General features: G+C 41.3%; 1 protein-coding gene across 3 annotated transcripts in view; it reads left to right on the top strand.

Moving 5' to 3' along the window:
* Window positions 1-44: 44 nt before the first annotated feature.
* Window positions 45-23,286, top strand: part of KDM3B (lysine demethylase 3B) — a 52,455-nt gene continuing 29,213 nt past the window's right edge. The window contains exons 1-9 of one of the 3 annotated variants that reach the window (XM_083798282.1): window positions 45-342; window positions 11,172-11,339; window positions 12,737-12,850; window positions 13,319-13,424; window positions 14,369-14,493; window positions 15,832-15,900; window positions 16,860-17,438; window positions 21,196-22,438; window positions 23,085-23,286. In XM_083798282.1, coding sequence (XP_083654408.1) covers window positions 172-342; window positions 11,172-11,339; window positions 12,737-12,850; window positions 13,319-13,424; window positions 14,369-14,493; window positions 15,832-15,900; window positions 16,860-17,438; window positions 21,196-22,438; window positions 23,085-23,286 — 2,777 coding nt within the window. In that variant the 5' untranslated portion in view covers window positions 45-171. Of the gene's footprint in view, window positions 343-7,250; window positions 7,386-8,349; window positions 10,235-11,171; window positions 11,340-12,736; window positions 12,851-13,318; window positions 13,425-14,368; window positions 14,494-15,831; window positions 15,901-16,859; window positions 17,439-21,195; window positions 22,439-23,084 lie in introns of those variants that run through there. The other 2 variants (XM_083798283.1, XM_083798284.1) reach the window with 2 other exon arrangements.

The raw sequence follows: 23,286 nt of genomic DNA, 5'->3' as shown, positions 1-23,286 counted from the left end.
GGGGCAGAGGCAGGAGGGGGAGGACGGCTTGCGCCGGGTGCATGCCGGGAGCGGGGCGGGCGGCGCTCGGAGGCCCAGCGCGGGGCGGTCGCTCGCTCGGTGTCTCGGGGCGGCGGCGACCGGTGGGCTCGGGGCGGCGGCGGCGGCGGCGGCGGCTCCTGCCCGGCGGGGATGGCGGACGTGGCGGCCTCCCCCGTGGGGAAGCGGCTCCTGCTGCTGCTGGCGGCGGGGCCGGGCGAGGGCGAGGCGGCGGGGCCGGAGCCCGGGCCTGCGCTGCCCTCCCGGGCCTGGCGGAGCGGCACGGTGCGAGCCATGAGCGGGGCCGTGCCCCAGGACCTGGCGGTGAGGCCCCGGCGGCAGGCGCGGGGGTGGCGAGGAGCCGCGGGCGGGGGGCGCTGGCGGGCCGGGCGGGCCGCGCGCGGGCCGCGGCCTCCCGCCGCGGGTGCGGGCCGCTGCCGGGCAGGGCTGCGGGGCGGGCGAGGCGCCGGGGCTGCGGGGCGCGGCCTCCCCGGGGGGTCGCGGCGGCGCCGCGCCGGCGACCCGCGCGCGCTGCCCCGGAGGGCGCCGCCCCGGGGGGCGCCGCTCCCCGCAGGGCCGCACGGGCCGGGGAGCGGCGGGCCCGGCCTAAGGCGGGCCCGGCCTAAGGCGAGCGCGCCGCCGGGACGGCCCCGCGAGCTGCCGGGACGCGGGGCTGCGGGGCGGGGGGCGGGGGGCTGCCGCAGCCGGGGGGTGCGAGCTGCTGCGGCGTGCCGCTGCCGCGTGTGCGCGCGACTTCTGGATGCGGGGTTCTGGGAGGCCCTTACGGGTTCTCGAGCAGCGTCGGTGATGCTCCGTGTCTAGAGACACCGCTCCGAGCTGGGCTTAGCGGCTTTATTGTCTTCGGTTCTGTTTTCAGCGGTAGCGATTTGTGCTGCGTGTAACGTGTTTAAATGCTTTTCTTGGTTTCATTTGGCTTACTTCTAGTAAGCGCATTGAAACTCAAGTGAAGACTTGCGGAAGAGTTCTCAAAAGACATCCATGCTGTTTCTCTTTGTGTGTGCCAGTTCTCCAAGTGTTCATCGGGAGTGAAGACGTGCTCTGGAGGTGTCTGAGAACTTTGGCTTTTAAAATGACCCGTGGTACAGGAATGCAGTTGTGTTTGTGAAGAGTTTTGTCGGCTGCCTTTATGATTAGTTTAGTTTTGTTGTTGTCGCAACAAGTTCTTTGGGTTTCTTTGCGGAGTTCCAACACTGAGAAGTTTTCTTGCCTTCTTAAAATGACGTTGCTTTCTTAGCCCTGGTTTTAGGAAAAGCGTCTCTTTCTCTCTCTTACCTAAAGGTGCCTTAGTTCATATAAGAAAGAAACTGGGGAAGACCGTGTTTTTTAGCAGAGAGCAGATTAGAACAGACAACTAAAGCTTTGAGTAAGAAGTAGCATGTTGGTTTTAGCTTTGAAATTCCTGGTGGCCTGGCCTGGCACCCCCCAGCTGTGGCTGAGAATTGTGGTGATGCACTCTAGCTGATGCCTTATTTGTCTAAGGAGGGAAAAAAAAAAAAGCTTAGAAGAGGGGATCTTCAAAAGTAAATTGGGAGTGGTGTGGGAGACTCCACCTGAAGTGTGGAAACATACTGGGGCTAAGACCTGATCTGAAGAGCTACTCTTGTAGAAGACTGCATTTGACATGTATCGGTACCTTTGCATTATGGTCCCATCTGACTCAAATATGACTATGATGTAATGAATTTTTGCTATTTCTGATCTTACAATCTTACTACTGTTTTGGTGGAAGGACTGGTGGACTGTGTGGGGTTTTTTTGGTTGGGTGGTTTTTTTTTTTTTATGGATCTCTGCCCAACAAAAAGTATTCACTTGTTTCCTGGTTAGTTGTTGCTGTTCAACCATGTGACATCTGTTAGACTGTTTTGAAAAAGGAAAAATCAACTTCTGTGCTTGATAGCATAGGAAGTAGTTTGCTTTCTTTGTGTGTGTGTGTGTAAATTCATAACTTTCATGTTCCTAACCTAGTTCCTTTCATCAGTAATTTTTCAGTCAGCACTGTTTCAGTGATGCAGCTGTCTCTAAACACTGTATTCTCCAAGGCTGTGAAAGAATTCTTAAATGTGAACTGAGTAAAATACTTCAGGTGGATTTTTCATAGTTCTGTAATGTGGAATATTTAATGTTGTCGTGGAACCTTCCATACAAAATGAACACCACTTTGACAATAATTGGTACAAGGGCTGGGAGGCACGTCCTGCAAGGAGAGGCTGAGGATACCTGGGTTGTCCAGTCTGGAGAAGAGGAGGCCAAGAAGCAACCTCACTGTTCTCTACAACTTCCTGGGGAGGGAAGTGCAGAGGGAGGTGCCGGTCTCTTCTCCCTTGTCACCAGTGAGAGAACATGCATTGGAATGGCACAGAGCTGCACCAGAGGCTCAGACTGGACATTAGAAAGCATTTCTGTACTGTAAGGGTGGTCAGACACTGGAACAGACTTCCTAGAGAGGTACCTGATGCCTCTTGCCTGTCAGCGTTCAGGAGGCATTTGGATAATGCCCTCAGTAACATGCTTTAACTTTTGGTTAGCTCTGAAGTGGTCAAGCCGTTGGATTAGATCATCTATGAAGGTCCCTTCCTACTGAACTATTCTACTAAGATGTATTATCAGAAACGTTGTCTTTTTTATAATTCACTCAGCCAGAAGTGAGGATTTGGCACCAGGCAGTCAACCACACTTCAAGGAATTACTGTTCTAAGATAAAGTAATAATGTGGATGAGGTCTGAAGAAAGCTAGAATAAAATGTGTTCTGCTCTGAGTGACTGAAGTCTGTGTTTTCTTGTGGTGTCCTGTAAAGGTAGTTTCACTTAGTAGCCCATAGTCTCTTGTTGGCTTTTAAGAAATATAGAACAGTTTTATATCTGTGCCTTTCCAAGGCAGGAAACCAGAGAATAGGCAAAAAGTATAACATTTAAAGTGTTTCAGAAAGCTGCTAAAATAGTCTTTTAATATTGGAAAAGCAGTATTACTTTAGATTACTACATGTTTTTTGTGGTGTCTTCTTCATAAGCAATTTCATGGAATAAAGCTGATATTTAAGAATTACCTGAATTGCGGAATAAGCTCAATTTACTTTGCAAGTATCAGAAATATTTGAGTTAACCACAGATATCAGGGCGACCTTATCGCTCTCTACAGTTACCTTAAAGGAGGCTGTAGAGAGGTGGGGGTTGGTCTGTTCTCCCACGTGCCTGGTGACAGGACCAGGGGGAATGGGCTAAAGTTGTGCCAGGGGAGGTTTAGGTTGGATATTAGGAAGAACTTCTTTACAGAAAGGGTTGTTAGGCATTGGAATGGGCTGCCCAGGGACGTGGTTGAGTCACCATCCCTGGAGGTCTTTAAAAGATGTTTAGATGTTGAGCTTAGTGATATGGTTTAGTGGAGGACTTGTTAGTGTTAGGTCGGATGTTGGACTAGGTGATCTTGGAGGTCTCTTCCAACCTAGACGATTCTGTGATTCTGTATTTCAACTAATTTCTCTACGTCACTTTATGCATCCTCCAGACTGTAGATGAAAAATGCTGCAACTCTACAGGACTGGATTTAGATCTGTGCGCCCTCAAGCAGTTTTGGGATGCTACTTGAAAGCCATGTTGGCAGTAGGGAAGAATGTGGTGAAAAAGTACATATACTGCCCATATCGGGTAGGGTGTCTGCGGGTACACGTCTGCTGCAGAATTTTCATGTTACCTGATTGGGACTGAATAGGGAGCTTGTAAAGGCATTCAGGTTGCAATAGATCTGGAAAGAAGAGTTTGCATGTGGGGAGTTGAAGCTGGGACACCGTGCAAGTGGCAGGAAGGTTCACAACAAGCTGGGATTATATGGTATCAGTTGCTTTCTATGCCAGTCTAGTCAGTGTCAATTTCTTCTGTCCTGCAGTGATCATTCCGTCAGCAAGTTACTTGCGTGAGTTTGCATGTCAGAAGGGTATCTAAGGGTAATAGACCGTGGAAGGTGTTCCCGTCTTTGTCTCATTCACTGCCTCATATTGCCGCAGTTGAAAGCAGAATACTGGGATGGATGGACATTGTTCAGGCCAGTAGGTAGGGCATATCTTTAATGCTTCTTGATTGAAGAGAGTTGTAGATAGACCAACAGGACATTGGTTTTTATTTTTTTAAATAAATTTTTACTTGCTTTGCAAGTAAAATACTGTTCTTTGAAGGAGAGCTGACCGCAAAGCAGCGGATGTACATTTTTTGCACTCACTCTTTGATACTTTCTTGGTGGCCTAAGTACAAAGTATTATGAATGCTTTTTATGCCACATTTTCTTCTGATGGCTGGTCTGTCTTCCAAGATGTGAAAGATAGACATCAGCATGGGAAAATCTGCATTCATCTGGTGAACAGCGTCTTTTTTGTCTCCACTGACTGCTTTTCTCAAGAATCAAGTGTCATGAGGGATTCTGTAACTACTCATTTACAGTGAAATGCAAGAATCAGGGATGTGATAAGGGGGGTGGAATGCCTCTGCAGTTGTAAGTTGTGCAAGTCCCTTATTCCCCATCAGCTGGATAGGGAAGAGAATAGGAGAGGTAAAATTGCAAGAACTTCTGGGTTGAAATAAAGATGGTGTAATTGGTAGAGCAAAGCTGCGTGTACAAGTAAAGGAAAGTAAGGAATTAATCCACCACTTCCCAGTGGCAGGCCAGTGTTTAGCCACCGCTTCCAGGAAGGCATGACTTCATCATGCGTACTGGTTGCTTGAGAAGACAAATGCCGTAACGCTAAATATCCTCCCTTCTCCTATGTTTTCCACCCAGCTTTCATTGCTGTGCAGAATGCCACGTGGTATGGGATATCCCTTTGGTCAGTCTGGGTCTCAGGTGTCCTGGCTGTCTCTCTTCCCAGCTTCTTGTGCACCCCCAGCCTCCTCACTGTCAGGGCAGCACGAGAAGCTGAAAAGTCCTTGGCTCTGTCTAAGCACTGCTCTGCAACAACTAACACATTAGTGTTTTTGTCGATGCTTTTTTCATCACAAATCCAAAACGCGGCACCATACCAGCTACTGTGAAGAAAGTTAACTACCCCAGCCCAGCACATATGTGCAGCCATGTCACGTTCTTACGGAAACATTGGGAGAAATCTTTTTCCAGTAAGACTTAGCAAGTGCGGTGTAAGTTTGTGTATCCTTTTCTGTTTGGTCCTTGAATAGTTTTTTAAAATGGTCATAAAATGTGCTTGGTTATACAGTAACTTCTCTTGATAGTGTCAGAGTACTCTCTACACTTGATGCTTAATGCTTCCAGTTTCGACTGCTGATTAAAGAATCCAAACAAAATTCTGTTTTTCCTCTGCATAGTTATTGTTTCAAGGTCGTTGTGCTTGTGACTTCAGTTGCATGATGCTTCATGCTTTCACTTTCAAACCATCGTTGTCTATATCTAATAGTTTGTGCTACTTCCTTTTGATTAGATGCCCTGTCTAATCAAGGCATTGGACTTTTATATCAGTGGCAGGATTACTTTCTTCTGTAGTTTGTAAGTATGTTTTCTTTTGAAACTGTTTTTATTGTACTTACCTTTAGTTGGAAAAAGTCTTACTACTTACCTCTTGTTATCATTGATTAACTAACTGATGATGCTTTTGTGAGGTAGTGCTGCTTGGTAGCGACTGCCATGTGTTGTCAATACTTGCTGCCAGGAGTCCCTTTTTTGTGTCTTGCCTATACTAGATTATGATGCTCCTTTTGCGAAACAGAAAGATGGGAAACTTTCCTTGTATAGTTTTCCTTCAGTTTTTGAATGTGTGTGGGTTAGGATTAAAGGGAGGACAGGATTAGGCGAGGACAATACGTTGGGGGTCTGCTCCAGGCCACCTGACCAGGTAGAACAAGCAGACGGGACCCTCTAGAGGCAGATAGAAGCTGCCTCCCGTTCGCAGGCCCTGGTTCTCAGGGGGAACTTAAACCACCCTGAGACCTGTTGGAGGGACAACACAGCAGGACATAAGCAATTCAGAAGGTTCCTGGAATGCATTGATGCCAACTTCCTTCCCCAAGCAGTAGAGAAGCCAATGAGGAGAGGTGCTCTGCTGAGCCTTGTTCTCGCCAGCAATGCAGGGCTCGTTGGGAATATGCAGGTCAGTGGCAGCCTTGGCTGCAGTGACCATGAAATGCTGGAGTTCAAGATCTGTAGGGCAGTGAAAAGGGTGAATATCTAGCGCTCAGCCCTGGACTTTGGGAGAGCAGACTTTGGCCTCTTCCGGGGTCTGCTTGGTACAATACCATGGGATAATACTCATCAGCCTGGAGAAGAGAAGGCATGGGGGAATCTTACAAATGTACATAAATACCTGAAGGGAGGATACAGTAAGGACAGAGTCAGGCTCTTTTCAGTGGTGCCCAGTGCCAGGACAAGAGGCTATGAGCACAAACTGGAACACAGGAGGCTCTGTCTGCACATCAGGAAGCAGTTTTCCACTGTGAGGGTGATCAGACTTTGGCAGAGGTTGCCCAGAGAGGTGGTTGAGTCTTCCTCTTTGGAGATACTCAGAAGTTCTGTGGACATAGACCTGGAAATTGGCTCTGGATATCTCTGCCTGAGCAGGGGGCTGGACCAGATGACCTCCAGAGGTCCCTTCCAACCTCAACTATTTTGTGATAATTATTAATCTGCATCAGCCTTTAAGCATAGTTGTTCCATGTAGTAATTGTGGAGTTTTTGGCCATATGTTCAAATCCATTTGTTATCTGTCTCAATATAAACTATTTCAAAGGTGGATTTTTCTCCTTGATTTTTTCCGTAATTTTCCTAGTTTTGGGAATCAGCCATTCTAAAACACATAGCAAATATATATTTCAGGTAGATTTTTTTCTTCTTTGCTTGTAAGAAAAGATCAGTAATCATGCTTCAAAGGGTTTTTTTGTGCATAGGTGTAAACTTCATTGTTGTCTGCCATAATGGATTCCAAAATAACACTTTGGATGCATTAGCTGTTGGAATACTGCTGTAGTTTAATTTTTTAGATCTAATTAATGGTGGTACTAGCTGCATGAGATCTCAGATGTCTCGCAAGTTGAACTCTCACTATCTATATCTACCTTCTTATTTCCTCTCCTATTTGTTGACAACGGAGTTCTTTTCTTTCTACATCTTAATGAATAAGAGGTCATGGACAAACCTGTTACCCAGTTTCACTTGGTAGTCTGCAATAGATTCCTACCAGTGCCTCCTTTCTGGGCATAAGTACTATTATTCCAATTTACAGATGGGGAAACTCAGCCAGTGAGAATAAATGGCTTGACCAAGGTCATGCAGGAAGCCTCTGATGGAGCAGGGAATTGAACCTGGGTCTCTGGCTACTCTCTAGCAACTGATGGACCACCCTTCCTTTCAAAACTAGGTAAAATTTAAGACCATTTTAAGGGATGTTTTTGAACTTGGATTTTTTTGCCTCCTTTTTTTTCCTAATTATATAAAACCCTAAAATGTCAAGTTTTTCTTATGTTTTTCGTAGATAGCATCTACATTAGTTCTTTGTGCAAATTATAATGCAATAAGCTCCAGTAGTTCTGTCAGAAATCATGTTTGGAGCCTGTGTCATGTGATGAAAATGACCAATATCTGTGTCCTATATATACTGCGTCTTTTGTTACTACTTTTGTAGTGGAACTGGTGTTAGAAAATTTGGGGAGAAATTCTATTTGAACCAGGCTATAGTTCTCTAGAGTGTATTAAGACCTGAGTGTTAGTGTGACAGCTACACAAAACTGTGCCTTCTAGACAAACACTTCGGGCTGTCTTTGTATATCAAATAAAGCAGAGCAACAGCTCTGCTTTCTAGCGTCACTTTTCTTGGGACAGACAGGCAAATAAATAAAAGGGGGGGAAGCTAGGAGAATTACAGGTGTTCGTGTACCCTCTGTTTTTCTGAGTTGCAATAACACTTCTTGTAGATTAAAAAAAAATTACTAAAATTGTTATTCTTCATAATTAGATATTGCTTAAGGAAGGCATTTTTTGGTATAGGAGAACTTGGAAAATCTTGCAGTTGCATGTTGTCTAAGCAGCATCATTTTTTTCTTTTATGCAATACAGACATACCAGCACTAATTGCATATCTTGTTGATATCATCAATAACACTGTTCAAAAGTTTTGGCATTAGAAAAGCACAGTTGCTGTTGTTATCAGTGGGTTGTCTGAACTAGTCGTGAGCAATCGTGGAAGGGTCAGCAGGTGGTAGTATATGTGACCCCACAAATTGCAGGGCCATTGATATATTGGAGAGGTAATTTATTCCAGGGTTTCCAGGGCTTTAGCATGCAGACATTTCCCTTTTGACTCAAAAAAAAATTTTTTTTAATTAAAAAAAAAAAAAATTAAGTTTTCAAATTAAACTGAGAACCTTCTTTTTTTTTTTTAATCTATAATGCAACATCTTTGCTTAAAGCTTCTGAGTTTTACAACAGAGGTAGAGTATTGCTGTTTATGACTTTACATATCAAAAGCGAATATTTGTTATTCACTCCCCAGTCTGTCTAATCTGTCCTTGCTTTAGGCTTATCTTTCAGGATTCTCTTAGTGGTTTTCTCATACCCACTAAGTGTATGAGGCATCAGTTGAAGAATATGCTGTAGTTATATTCTGTAGTCATACAAAGTAATGTATGTGCAGTGTGCTCTGCAAGTCAGCTTCTGCTTCTTGCATACCCAGTACACAGAAAGCAGTTTCTATTGTAGATTCTGGAAACAGGAAGTGAAAATGTAGCCGTTTGTCTTGAGGCTTGCAGTCCTTTGGTGTGATCTTTGGGAAACTACTGGCATAATTTTTCCTAATGCGATGTGTGGTGTTGCATTGGATTGGAACAGCTGCTTTCCATATCTGTGTCGAGGAAAATACTCTACCTGGTATTGGTTTAGAATTAATAATGCCTTCCTTTGGTGGTTGTAAATCAAAGTTTGTCAGGCTGTCTGTGTGTATATATAATATATATAATATGTATTCCTTCTTGTATAAAAGAATAGTGTATATATATTATATACATAGTATTTATTGCTTCTTGTATACCAAAGTGGAAGAAAACCTAGTATTGGACATAAAGTGTGTAAAACAAACTTGCCATGACTTCTCTGTTTTGCAAGGAAGAGAGATGAGCTTAATATGATAATGTTGTAAGACTTTGCTCTCTTTTTGACCCAGATTCTGGATCTGAGGTTTCAAAAAACAAAGCAACAACAAAAAATGCAGTCTGTTTTCTGAGTTAAGTAACAGAACCATTGCTACTGCTGACAGTCGCGGTATTTCTCACAATTTTTAGTAAGCATCCTAAAGAAAAGTGGAACACCCATCTTGAAGTTCATCAAATACTATTTTTTCTAGGGCTGTGGTGAATTTATTTTTGTTCTGTGTTGTTTTGTGTTTTAAACCAAGGAGTAACTTGTTACATTTGGAGCTAAAAGTAGAGCTTTTCCAATTTATCAATTTGTAATGATTCATAGAAGTGTGAGGTGTCTCATAGGTTAAGACTGGAAGAAATTTACATATAGTCTGATTTCACGTGTGTCACAAGTTGACTCAAGTGTTGTATAAAGTAGTAAATTAATAGGTATCATTATTTCTTTGGGACAGAGCAGTAAGCTTTGCTTTACTGCTTGTTTGAATTTGGCTGCCTTTATTAATCCTTGTCAACTACTTTAAGGGGTTTTGCTAGCAAGAAGTGTTTTTTCTGTGTAGTTGTTTATAAAATCTCTATTCCTTTTAATCAAATTCTTAAGTATCTTAAGAAAAGATGTGTATTTCTAGCATCTAGCTAGCATCATTCCAGAAGTTCATTTTGGCCACTTTTTTCATATAACATAAGAGAATGATAAGATGATTACCTGACTAATATCGTACATACAAACAAGCAATTCCGCTTTCTACTCTTAACATGATAGTCCTTTCTTAATGTCATATTTTACTGCCATAATAGCACAGATATATTATTAAGAAAGGTACAGGCCCAGAAACAGAAAAGGTGTTTAGTCAAACTTTCTTCATTGATGTAACTTGTTGAATTTGAGGAAGGATATCTGGAAAAATAGTTGTCTTTCTCTGCAGGGCAGCTTAGGAAGTAATGGAGATCAAGAATTCATCAGGAAAGCTGCTTCATGTTTTTTCCCTCTCTTGCTGGACAGATTTTGAGTCTGGAGGAAGGGGTGGGGAAGAGGAGAATGAGCGGTCTCCAATACCTCTATTAAAGAGGATTACTGGTAAAGCAGAGAGCGGTCTGTTACCCTCAATGATCTTGCAATTATTACAAAACTCTGTTTTGACTATCCAGATTAAGGTCTTTCTTAACTGATTAGGAATTTCTTTCTGTTCACCTGACTTATTTTTGGTTATATGTGTGTAGTATGTAAGTTCTGTATTTGAAAGATTGGAATGCAACTTCATTTTAACATTTAATAGCACTAACTGTTAGGGCATGGAATGAGACTTGTAACTTGTTCCTGTTCTTAGCATTCTTGCAGTATAATTGCGTATGGACTTGATGTTTGCCATTTGTGACAGGGAAAAATGAGGATGGTATCTGAGAACAGTGATTTAGAATTGTAGTGCAATTTATGTTGTACTTACAATGTCATTAAAAATCTAGTAAGTATTTCTAGATGCCATCAGAAATACTTGCATTTGATTCAGGAAGTTTAATGTTCAAGGTGACACAAAACTTCTGATAGAGAGTGGTTTTCATAAACACAGGCTTTCCTGTCTGAAGGATTAGATTCGGTAAATGTCACTTACAAAGTTATCTGTACTGATATACGCCATCTGTTGAAATGCCAAGTGGGTGTCTGTAAATTCTCTAGCAATCCCAATGTACAAGAGGCTTGCTTTGGGTCACCAGTTGTATTTTGGGATAAATAAGTTTCAGATCTTTAGTTTTGTGCGGAGAAATGCAGCATTTGGAACCAGTAGTGTGTGTTTGGGGGATAAATAAATTTTCATAGTTTAGTAATTGCTGTGAATTCTAGTCCTGTTTCTTTTGAAATATGATAGTTATGCAGATGTGATGGTTCTCAGTGTTATCATTAAAATACTAATCCCAATTTTTCTGATTAAAGCTGCTGTATTCTCATCAACAGGGATTGTAAAAATTGATTTTTTTTCTACTCTGTCTGAAAAGGGCTAAATTATTTTTTTAATCAGATCTTTGTGGAATTTGATGGCTGTAACTGGAAGCAACATGCCTGGGTGAAAGTCCATGCTGAAGAAGTTATAGTGTTGTTGCTGGAAGGATCACTGGTTTGGGCACCTCGAAATGATCCAGTTATGCTTCAGGGGACTCGAGTCTCACCTACACAATGGCCTGCACTGGTGAGTATTTGACCAAAAAGTTCTTGTATCCTCAGAGATTTGCATGGGCAGTACCATGAAACACAAGGCTTGAATAGTACACCACTCTGCAGGTACCAAAAATTGCTTGGAGACAGGCTTTTTGAATGGTAAATAGGAGAGAAGGTAACTGGGAGTTTTAGCGCCCTTGGAAAAACATCTGAGAGGCACTTGCTTCTAGTTCATGCCCCAGAAATTGAATGCTGTTACCTCACAGAAATGAAGTATCTCTTACCAGTGTGTCTGAAGAAATGTGATAGATACATCAAAGATTATTTTTCCCTATTTTAGAACTTTGAGTGTGATAGGATTTTTTAAATTGTGAGAATAAGACTTTAGATCTCTGCTTGAGATCCTACTCTCTGCTTTTTAATAGGGTGTGGGCCCATTGAAATGTGTTTGCCAATCAAGGACCTTGTGCCTTGGTAGAATCTGAACTTGTTTTTTTTAAATGGACACTTGGGCTCAAAGCAACAAGTTCAGCACTGCATCTTGCTCTGAGGGTTTTTTTACTGCAGTTGTCTTAAGTCAGAAGAAAGCCAGACCTTTACAGTAGAGGTTCTTTAGGCAGTGTTTTTCCTATAGGCGAGTTTTTTCCTTTCAATGGGAGGATAAATGTGCACTGCATTTGATATTCATACTGTCATGTACAGGAGAGTAGAGTGTGAACAAATTTGATGATCTATTAAGGCAAAAATGTCATACATGATTTTAACACATGATTATTTAAGTGTGGGCATGAGACAGATTACACATTTCAAAGACTCCAGTGGTTGGCATCTTCCTCTTCCATCAGCAAGTTATATTGTAATGTTATCATTCTGATTCTGCTAGATATTCTTCCATTAGTAATTTGTTCTATGGTTTGTACTATCAATAGCACACCTGGTATGAACTTCATCTTTGCTCAGAACAGTAGCAAGAAATGCTCCCATTCATTAACGTGCCTATGAAGTACTTGCACTTAACTTCTGTGCAGAAATGAAAACACTCCTTTCAGAAGGCTATACCTGAAACTTGTAGCATAGTTTGAACTGTTAACCCAAGTTTTTTTTTTTAACCCGAGCATCAGAAGGTGCTTACCTATGAAAAATCAAATATCACGAAACACGTTTTCAGTTCTGCTTTAAGTTCCAGTGAAGATGTGGAGCCAATTTTCTGCAATTTCTTGTATTGTATGTTATATGACACACTTGCAAGAATTATTTGCTTAGACATAATGAGTAATAATTTGCATTAAAACTCAGGTACTAGGAAGTGCAGGTTGAGAAATGAAATTTTATTTTTTGATATTTAAATAGCATATGAAAACAACTGCTCTTGGTCTATATGTGTGCTTGGTCATTTGTATAATCTTCATTTTCTGTTCTTTACCACAGACCTTCACTCCTCTAGTGGATAAGCTAGGTTTAGGCTCTGTGGTCCCAGTGGAGTTTCTTCTGGACAGACACTTACGTTTCCTGTCTGATGCCAGCGGATTACGTTTGTTTCAGGTATTTGAACTGTGTTCAGATTAGTGCAAATTTAACTTCATGCTCTGTGTGACAATCTTTTTCTTTTTAAACTTCTGTGCTGTTCCACTTCCATATTCTTGTCTTCCTCCACTTGCTGCCCTATCATGTCTTTGGATTTCCTTTTCTGCTTTTCCAGGTACATACATTAACCTCATCTTCATTCTTAAAGTCCTGGTTCCTGCATATCTTGGTCAATTGGAGAGCTGTCTGTTAAGTGTTGTGTAGATGATAATTGCAATGGATGTTTCACAACAGCTTTTCCATAGCTAGTCCCCTTGTCCCCTTTTTTTTTTCCTGGCATGTTCAGCAATGTTTCTTCTGAATTTTACTCTTGTTTTTGTTTTATTTTATGTCTGAAAGCAGTCCAAGAAGAGCTCTCCCTCAAACTCATGCCTCTTTTACCTTAAAGCACTTTACTTTTATATTAAAACTGTTTGTTGTTGGCAGATGGGAACAGAGAGTCAGAATCAGATTCTGCAGGAACAGCCTTCACTAAGAGAATCTGTTAATGCATTGTTCAGTGACCAGAAACTTCAGGAGATATTTAGTAGAGGTAATACTGTGTTTTTCTTTCTCAGAACTACTTTGACTGTTGGGGAACACTTACGTTATTCTGGGATTTGTGAAGGGGAATAGTAATAGTATCTGTTACTGTTGGTTTGGAAAATTGGTTTTCTGTGTTCTTTTGCAAGCTCTTTACAAGGAATCATTATTTTGAGATGAATGCCAGTAAGTATGCTACTGAGATACAACTGGAATTACCTGCTGTGTATGATCACTGAAGATCTGGTTAAAGGAGGACATCATACTATTGATAATGTCCATGTATTTACAACTTTCTTGATTTTAATCTTCCTTGTTTTGAGTTTTTAAAGTTTTGGTGCTGTTCTATGATTCTGTTCTATAATTCTGGAATTTTAGAAATGAAATTGCTCTGTAATTGTTGATTTTTTTAGACCAGAGAAGTTTTCCCTTTGTTATATCAAATTCCTTCATTTTTATAATTAATGTATGAATCATTTAAGTTGCAAATACTGTGTGACCAAGGCTGTTCAGCACAGTGGTAATACCCTAGTTGTTATCTGGATTGCATATTAGGATTTAAGCCTGATTGTAGCTTTTGGTTATCCATAGGGATCTTCTAAATCAAGTGCTAAAATAATTTTTCCATCCAGAATTTGGGTTCACAGGTTAGGTGTCCACCTTAGAGGTAGGCCACTGTGTTATGTTTGAAGGGGAACATAATGGGGATTTGGTGTCTGTTGGTTTAATAAAATATGTAAACTGAATGAATTTTTCCTTTACAGTAACTTGGACTTATATCTATGAGGGCTTATTGACATCTTACAGTAGAATGAGTTGCATATGCAAAATGTATAGCAGAAGCCCTACCATTTTAATTTTGTTCCACTTGAAAGCTGGCACTTCTGTGCACGTATGATCCTTGTATGACGCTAAGCTTGTCTGGAAGATGTACTCAAAGTGCTTCTTTTGCAGTTCCTTACAGCATCCAAGGCCAAAGAGTTAAGGTTTACCAACCAGAGGATGAGAATAGCTGGCTCTGTGGTGTTGTGAGCCATCAAGACCCAATAACTCGTCTTATGGAAGTGTCTGTGACTGAGGTAAAAATATTAAGCACTGCTTTGAGAGTTCTAAAATACCATTTCTCAGTGTTTCATGGAGAATGACAGCTTCACCAAAACTTGAACTTCTGGTTCTTGGCTATTTGATTGTTTTTACTGCGTGTGTGTGTGTTTTATTGTGTGGGCTTTATGGATTTTTTTTTTTCTGTTGTGATGACTTCTCCCAATAAATGATGATACACAGCCCACTTGTATAAAAGAATCTGTGAGAACTCCTTTGGAAATGAGCTCTATGTGAAAAAATACTGACTATTGAAAAAATTTGAGAGCTTGTTGTTGTAGAGAAAGCTCCTTTCTGGGTCTGTAATGCTGTGTTTTTTCTATTCCATGTCTCAACTTGTATCTGACAGGTTGCAGAAGTAGTTTGAAGCAAGTGCATCACAGAAGATGAAGCCTTAGTCTAAACAGATTTGATTGGTGTAGTTTAGTTTTGGCTGTATGCCGTGTTACAATCAGTATTTGGTTTGCTTTATGTGATTCTGGAGTCTGACAGGTTGCTCAGCCTTACCAGCAGCCTGCTCCTAGCGGCTTCCTTTTTCAGGAGCAACTAGAACAGGTCTGTGGGTCTGTGTGGAAATTACTATAGCAGCGTTCTTTTTTTTCCCCTGTAGCCTTTTCCATATGCAATAAAATACATGCAGAACAAAGGCACTGAATCTGTATGCATGGGCAGTAATCTTGCACTCTGAGTACTAGATCTATTGCTGGTAGACAGAAAAAAATATACCATGTATGGTTAATAGTTCTAGTACTTTGGAGAGACATTGAAATTGTGGAGTATGTGCTTTCAACAGATGCATGCCAGGAAATAAGCCAATTTATTGTGTATCAACTGTCAGATAAAAAGGTAACCTTCAAGCACAGCTACAAAGATTGGGTAGTTATTGCTCATTTTGGGGAGATACCGATGGGGATTGTTAGCATAAGCTGAGGTGTTTCCTTCCAGTAGTCTTTTCTATATCTAGCAGAGTGAAGGTGCAGAGTACTAGAACAATACTAAAATGGATTTAGAGAGATGTGCTTAATGTAACGAGAGTTGCAAATAGAGTTGCTCAGTAGAACAAATATATAAGAAAACAATAGTAGGAATCAAATCTGAAAGTTTTATTGACTAGAGAAGGAGCAAAAGGATAGAAGGTAAACTGAAAGGTTGTAGTGTTGGTAAGAAAATAGACAAAAAAGACAGGGCAGATGAGAGATGGGCTGCAGAGAGTTTAAGGTCTCTTTATGTTGATACTATATTGATGCTCTGAACTAAAAACTAACCTCTTCTCTTGTTCCTCCTACCTCCTCAATATCAATCTGCATAAAAATTAGAGTGGTGAAATAAAGTCAGTGGATCCTCGACTGATTCATGTGGTGATGGATAACACTTCTCCAAGTGAGGTACTGCGGCAGTTCAGATCTTGTGTATACAGTATGAAACTTGGTAACGATCTAGATATAAAACATCTAAATATCAGTATTCAGTTGTTCCCATGTTTATGTTCACTGCGGGCTTTTGGTAATGCAACTGAAGGAGGAAAACTTTCTTTACCCCTCTGAGAAATGGTCATACCTTCCTTTAAACAATCTGTTTTCTTTTAGTTTAGGCCTGTTTTACTAAGTTCAGCACGGGTATTGTAAGAGTTCAGTAATCAGAGTGGTTGTGTTCCATTTGAAGGGGTGGTTCTCTAATAAAGAATGTCCATGTGCTCAGTGCCTTCGTTTAACAGCATCACCCTTTGCTTTTCCACAGACCATGTTAGGCATTTAAAAAAAAAAGAGAGAAATATACCATCTGGCCTCTCTGAAGCACACTTGTATGCTAGTGGCATTTCATTGCTTCAGTTGAGAGATTACATGATAACTTCTGGACCTGTTTTTATCCTGGTCAAAAGGGCATGTTATATCCTACGGTTAAAAATTACAGGCTTCAGGTAGTGAACAAGATGTTTGCCCCTGAAAAGAACCATCAGGATGAGACTTGTTGCACAAGTTATTGCGCAAATATCTTTCGTACATTAGCAAGAATTACGTTGGCCATGTTTTGTGTTCCCCAGAATCTGCTATGATACAGTATGTGCTGCAGCAAAATAGCGCAGCTAAAAAACTTACTATGTAGATCCTATCCTAGTTAAAAAAAACAACAATAGCAAACGAAAGCAAAAACAAAACAAACAAAAAAACCAGAAGACTGTTCATGCTTGTGTTCTGTGTTCCTGTCATATCTTCTAGATCTGTTTAAAAGAAATGTCTTAGCTTAGAGTAGCATAATTATTCTTCATTCTAACAGAGAAAATGATCTTTGAACATGTAGACTTGTTTGTTCTGTTTAGTGATTTCTGTGGTTTTGTCTGTTGTAGGGAGGGGGCCTTAAAGCAGCTAAATCATCTAAAGGGAAAAAGAAGAAAGAAAGTTTGGAGGGAAAAGATGGACGGAGGAGAAAAAATGCTTCAGATTCTGGGTGTGATCCTGCAACAAAGAAGCTAAAGGAGAAGGGTGAGGTGGATAGCAATGGCAGTGATGGAGGTGAGGCAAGCAGAGGTCCTTGGAAAGGAGGCTCCAATAGTGAAACAGGACTGGATCCAAGGGCCAAGCAGTTGCCTGCATTCATTCCTCAAATTAATCGCAATATTCGCTTTGCCACTTACACCAAAGAGAATGGTCGAACACTAGTAGTCCAAGATGAACCAGTTGGTGGTGACACAGCATTACCCTTCACTCCATTTTCTGCTGTGGCTGGACAAGCGTTACTAGTTGGATCTGGATGTAAAGAGGCAGGAAAATCACTGGAACAGGTTAGCCAAGGCACAGTGACTTCTTCAACCACGGTTACTACAACTGCTTTGACACCAACAACTGTGAGAATCTCTGATACCAGTTTGCCAGCTGTTACTGGACAGGACAAATTGAAAACAAACCGATCACAAGCCCAGGGAGAGGTGAGTAGCTCATGATCCAGCATGTTCAAGAAAAATGCATATTTGCCAGCAGTTCTTTTGCAACATGTTCCAGGTACAAAGTGTGTACATGGAACTGTACTGAACTACTTTTTCTCTTGATTAATCCCTCCTTTTCAAAGAAAATAACCTTTCTATCATCTGATCTAAGAAAGGATCCAAAAGAAAATGATACTTGATAAAGGACTTGTAAGAGACAACTTTTTAGTGAACTTTTGAGCACTCTGGTTTTATTCAGCTTTAATCTGAGAAATTACACAATGCAACCTTAAAATGACTTTGAACACTGTACTTAATGTAACTCATTTTGTCATGTCACATGGAAGATAACCTACTTAAAATATCTTGCCTTTATATCAACAAATATGCATGAGAACATGAACATTTAAGTTATATGAGGCTACATTTTGAGAACCCTTTATAGATTGCCAGTTTGTCTCTTAGAACAAAGATGTGTCCATAGTAGAAAAAATGAGCCAATAGCATCATATACTATCTGACGCTGAAAGCAAAGAAGTAATTGAAACATCTGAGATGGGTATCTTTAGGTATTAAGAGCTCAGTAGGGAAGTGGCTCAAGGATTTTTCAGTTACATGCCCTTGTTTTCAATGGGGAAAAGTAGAAGGGAAGCTTCTAATTTTTAAGTAATCAAAGGAAAGCTTATAAAAACAAAAACAAAACCCCAACTCAGTAAGGAGTACAGGAAAAAAAACAAAAAACAACAACTTTCTCTACTGTATAAATAAGTGAATATAATAGAAGATGCGCTAGAGATTCCAATGAGATTTCCAGGAGTTTAAATGGGCTGCTTTCATCTGTCTTTTGTATTGGCTAATGGAATTGGGAGGGAAAGCAAAATGTTTACCTCAAGATAAGGATTCATAGACGGTAATGGATAAAGCAGAAATTAAGTTGCAAAAGACAGGAGAGTTGCATAATAACATCGTTAGATAACATTATGACCTTTGTTATTCATTTTCATCTCTTATTCCCTGTCCGGAGAAAAAAAAAAGAGTTGTGAGCAACTACAGATTGCATAAGTGAACAGTCAAAATTGTATCTGTCGTTGTTGGTATTAAGGAAATACTTTAATTGTGCTGAGAAATTCTGGTACCACTTCTCCTTTCCTTCCTCTCCCCAAACCCAAATCACTTTTAAATCATTATTAATACTCCGGCTTTATAATCTGCAGGTAGACTACTAGACAAGAAACTAAGCACCGTATCAGACAGCTGGGGAGGGAATCACACACAAAACCACCCACAACTACTTTTTTTTTTAACTGATGTGTCGATATTTTGTGTGTTATTCCTTTGGACTATCCACTTTGTCACAGTGTGATCTGGAACCTTGAGCTTAATAAGCTTGGCTTGCATTCATATTCATATGCGATTTAAAAACTGTTACGTTTAATGTGATAATTGTAAACATTAGTACAAATTATTTGTATTGAGACAGCTTCCACCCCTGCTTGCTTCTGCTTTGTGGGAGATGGGGGGAAGGCTGGGAGGAGAAGGAAGATTCCTGTTTATGAAAACAACTTTGACTTCAAAAAGAAAAAGCTGCAATTCCAATATCTGGAAGAATTGGAATGGAGGATACTAATATATTGTTAAAGTTACTAAAAAGAGGTTGATAAGGAGGAACAATCTAAACGTGAGTTTGCGGCGTAATAGGTGCGCAGTGACACTAATGACCAATAATACATATTACACAGAGGCTGTAGTTTTAATTTAGCATGGCCTTGGAATAAAAGTGTTAATCATGAGCGTTAAATGATGTAAAGAGCATATACCACCTCTTCCTGCTGCCCAGCTCCTGGAGCACAGCATGGTGCCCCAGGGCCAGGCCCAGGTTTTCTGCCCAGGCCGAGGGGTGCAATTGCTGCTTTCTGGTTGGCACTCTCACACATGCCACAGGCTCTCCATATTCTCAAATTCTACTGGTTGTACCAGAACAGAGCTGGTGTCTGAAAGATACCCTGGCACCAACCTAAGCCCCCCTTTTAATGGGCTGGTCCAGCTTGAAGTTTGCTGATGCTTGGGGAAGATACATGCCTGAACCAGTGTCTGGGAGTAAAAGACACCCACTCACTCCAGGAGCTGCCACCACACGACAGGGTTATCCAGTCCTCCGATCCAGCTCTGGTAGCTGGCACCAGTTTTCACTTGCATGCATGGAGGTCTCACCAGTAGCTGTCACTTAGTCCTTACAGCACACAGAGATAAATATTTAAGATTTAATAAGAAAACATAAGATAGGACAGACTGCAGTGATCAGGCACAGGGCTCAGCCAGACAAGTGCACTTAAAAGCTCCTCTTATACCCTTTTTCCGCCTACCCCACCTCTTTGTGCCTCCTTGCTCCCCCTTTGCTTGGACACCCCTTTGTGGGTTTGTAGAGCACTACTGACTCCCACACCCTTCCCAGTTGGGGACCCCCTGGTTAACAGTCAGGTGCGAAGTGCTGCTTGATCTTCCTGCAGTTTCTAAATAGTCTGTCAATTACTGTGAGTGGGAGGTTTGTTTCTTTTAATTGTCTATGTTTCTTTTGTTAGATCTGTGTCTTGGTGTATTTTGTTTTCTGGCTTTTCCCTTTTTCCTTAATCTCCAAATTGAGGAGGCCCTTCATCAGATAACCTCACTGGAATAAGCATTTTCACACTGTCACTCACATGCCCTCGTCAATTACTGTGACTGCCCAGGTTTTGTCATCACTGTACCACGTATCATATGTTGGTCAGTCTTGTGTTCCCTTGCATTGTTGTTTATGGCTTCCTCCCTGTCTTATTATCCCTTGTTGCATTGGAAAAGGACCTTTACACTTAAAGGAGGAGACACTGTCCTTCTACATACTCTAACAATGAATATTCCCTATGACGAGATTTCTAAGTTGAAATTCGAACAAAAGGAAGAGAACCAACAAGTTAGTCACAGAATATAATCACAGTAGGATTGACTGTGAGAATTGAAAAATCTGAATAAATTGAGAACAAAAGAATATTCTGTTTCACAGTGATGGAAACTTGCAAGTAAGAAAATTTTTCAATATTTAAAGATGATAAAAAATTAAGCCCTTTGTCCTTAACCTCTACTGAGCAAATCCCCTAGAGAGCACCTATTCTTAAGCATCTGTGTGCCAGTCAGCAGATGTGTGCCTGGCCTGTCATCAGGAACAGTCTATTCAGTAACTGCTAGAGGCGTTTATTTAATTAACTTTGCAAACTAAGTTAAGTATTTTAAGGGTGCTGGTTAAGTAGAAGCTTATCAGGATGGTCCTGGGGGAGGGTGAGTACTGAAACAGTGAATGATTGAAAGGACAAATTTGCTGTAGGAGAGTGAATGACGGAAAGGTACTTTCAATTATAACTATCCATTGATTTGAAACGAAACAGTCAGCATTTTAAATTGCTTGTTTTTCTGTGAATTAGGCAAACGTGTCTTGTGTCTCACTTTTGTTCTAAAGCACAAGTCATTAAGTGTTCATTTTTTCCATGTGTCTTCACTCCATAACAGACACTTAGCTCGTTATTTTCAATAGCTTGTAAGTAGGAAAAATTATTCTAACAATCTTTAAAGAAGTCTGTTCATTGTAAATAGTACTTCTACTAGATTTTTTTTTTTTTTTTTTACTGTAGGTGGATAAGAAGAATGCTAGTTTTGTAATTAGACCAACCAAGGTACTGATGAATCAAATAAGAATCCTTTATTAGGCTAATGCTTTTTAATTTTGTTTCAGAATTCTCGAAATTCGCTTTTGGCTTCTGGATTTGGAGTCTCTCTCCCAAGTGCTTCCCAGACGTTGGTATTTGGGGGTGGAAGAAGCCAATCAAATGGAGTGGTGACTCCAGAAAGCAAGCCTTCTGGGTTTACTTTTGGTTGTAGTACTGGACAAGAAGCTCAGAAAGATTCTGATCTTTCCAATAACTTGTTTTTTCAATGCATGTCCCAAAATCTACCTTCCAGTAACTACTTCACAGTCATTTCGGAGAGCTTGACTGAAGATGCCTCCAGTCGGGACTCATTCAAGCAGTGTACAGAGAATGTGGGTGCTGGGACCTGCAAAGGTAAAATTCTTTCAGCGGACACTAAACCAGGAGCCCAGTCTGGCAGTTCTGTGGAGCGGAAGCTGCCTGTGGAATCCATGCCCACCCTTACTCCAGCCTTTTCACGAAGCCTGTTGAATACTCGCCCCCCAGATAGTCATGAAAACTTATTTTTACAGCCCCCAAAGCTATCAAGAGAGGAACCCTCAAACCCTTTTCTGGCATTTGCTGAGAAAACAGAACTTAGTCCTTTCAGTGGCTTTGCATCTTCATCTCAGACAGGGGTTTCTACTCCATCTACACCCGTGGGTCATAAGGCTACTTCTGGCTGGCCAGAATCACTCACATCTACAGACGCTTGTCTAGCTAAGAAGAAAACCTTGTTTATAACAACTGATTCCTCAAAGATGATCTCCAGTACTCCTTGTTCAACAGTTGCTGTTGGTGTTCAGAGTCCTTCCACCGTAGGGAATGGCCGTTCCAGCTCACCAAGCAGTAACCTGACACAGCCCATTGAGATGCCCACACTTTCCTCCAGCCCAACAGAAGAAAAACCAGCTGTTGGGCCTGGCCAGCAGGACAATCCTCTTCTGAAAACATTTTCTAATGTGTTTAGCAGGCAACCACCTGGCTTTTTCTCTTCACAGTCTGAATTTCCACAGGAGAACAAAGCCCCCTTTGAAGCTGTGAAAAGATTTTCTCTAGATGAGCGGAGCTTGACATCCAAACAGGACTCAGACTCCAGTACCAATAGTGACCTATCAGATTTGAGTGACTCTGAAGAGCAGTTGCAAGCCAAGGCTTGTATGAAGGGAATCCCAGACCACTTGATGGCAAAGCTAGGTCCCAATGCAGAACGCAATGCTGAATTGCTGCTGGGGAAAGGAAAAGGGAAACAAGCCCCAAAGGGCCGGCCTCGCACAGCTCCCCTAAAAGGTGATGGCTTGAATGTAGGTTGCCTTGGAAACAAAGGGGTGGGGTATTGTATTTCTCCTGTATGATGAACTATGTGAAATAGCCGCAGGTGTAAACCTCATTTATGCTGGGTAGCTAACATACAAGATATTTACAAGGTTAAAGCTTAATACTTCTTGTATACAAATTAATGTGTTCACTTTGAGAATTGTTTAAGCATATATATGTCTGGACAAAACTGTTATGCTGCAGACTTGAAAACATTAGATTCTTTTTGTGTGGATTTGTTAATTTTACTGCTAACTTACATCTTAATTAAAAGTACCAACTGTTAGTCCTTGATTGATGAGAATGGTCTAAAGCAGCTGATTGTTGTATTGGGATTGGGAGCAAAAGCTGGAATGTCTGTAAATAAATGCTGTTTGGTACTTTGTGTAGCCCAATTTAACCCGATGACCCTTCCTTTTACAAAGGCTTTTTACTTTTAAAATAACTGTGGTTATGGTACGTGGAAGACTAATAGAAGCTTATCTATTGAAATGAGCAGTTTTATTGGTTTGTCATGGGTATGAACATATAGATTTCTGAAAATACGTGTATTGGGGCCAGTATCCTTTCGCTGTTGCAGTTAACTAATGAATTTTTACTTCTACTTTGCCTCACCCAGTTGGCCAGTCGGTACTGAAAGACATGAGTAAGGTGAGGAAGCTGAAGCAGTCAGGTGAACCTTTTCTCCAGGATGGCTCTTGCATCAATGTAGCCCCACATCTGCACAAGTGCCGGGAGTGCCGTCTGGAGCGGTACCGCAAATTTAAGGAGCAAGAGCAGGATGACTCAACTGTGGCATGTCGTTTCTTCCATTTCCGGAG

This window comes from Anser anser (genome assembly GCF_964211835.1).
Source record: "Anser anser genome assembly, chromosome: 14".
NCBI classification, from domain to species: Eukaryota; Metazoa; Chordata; class Aves; order Anseriformes; family Anatidae; genus Anser; species Anser anser.
The sequence above is the reverse complement of the archived record's forward strand: the minus strand, read 5'-3'. Positions and strand labels throughout refer to the sequence as shown.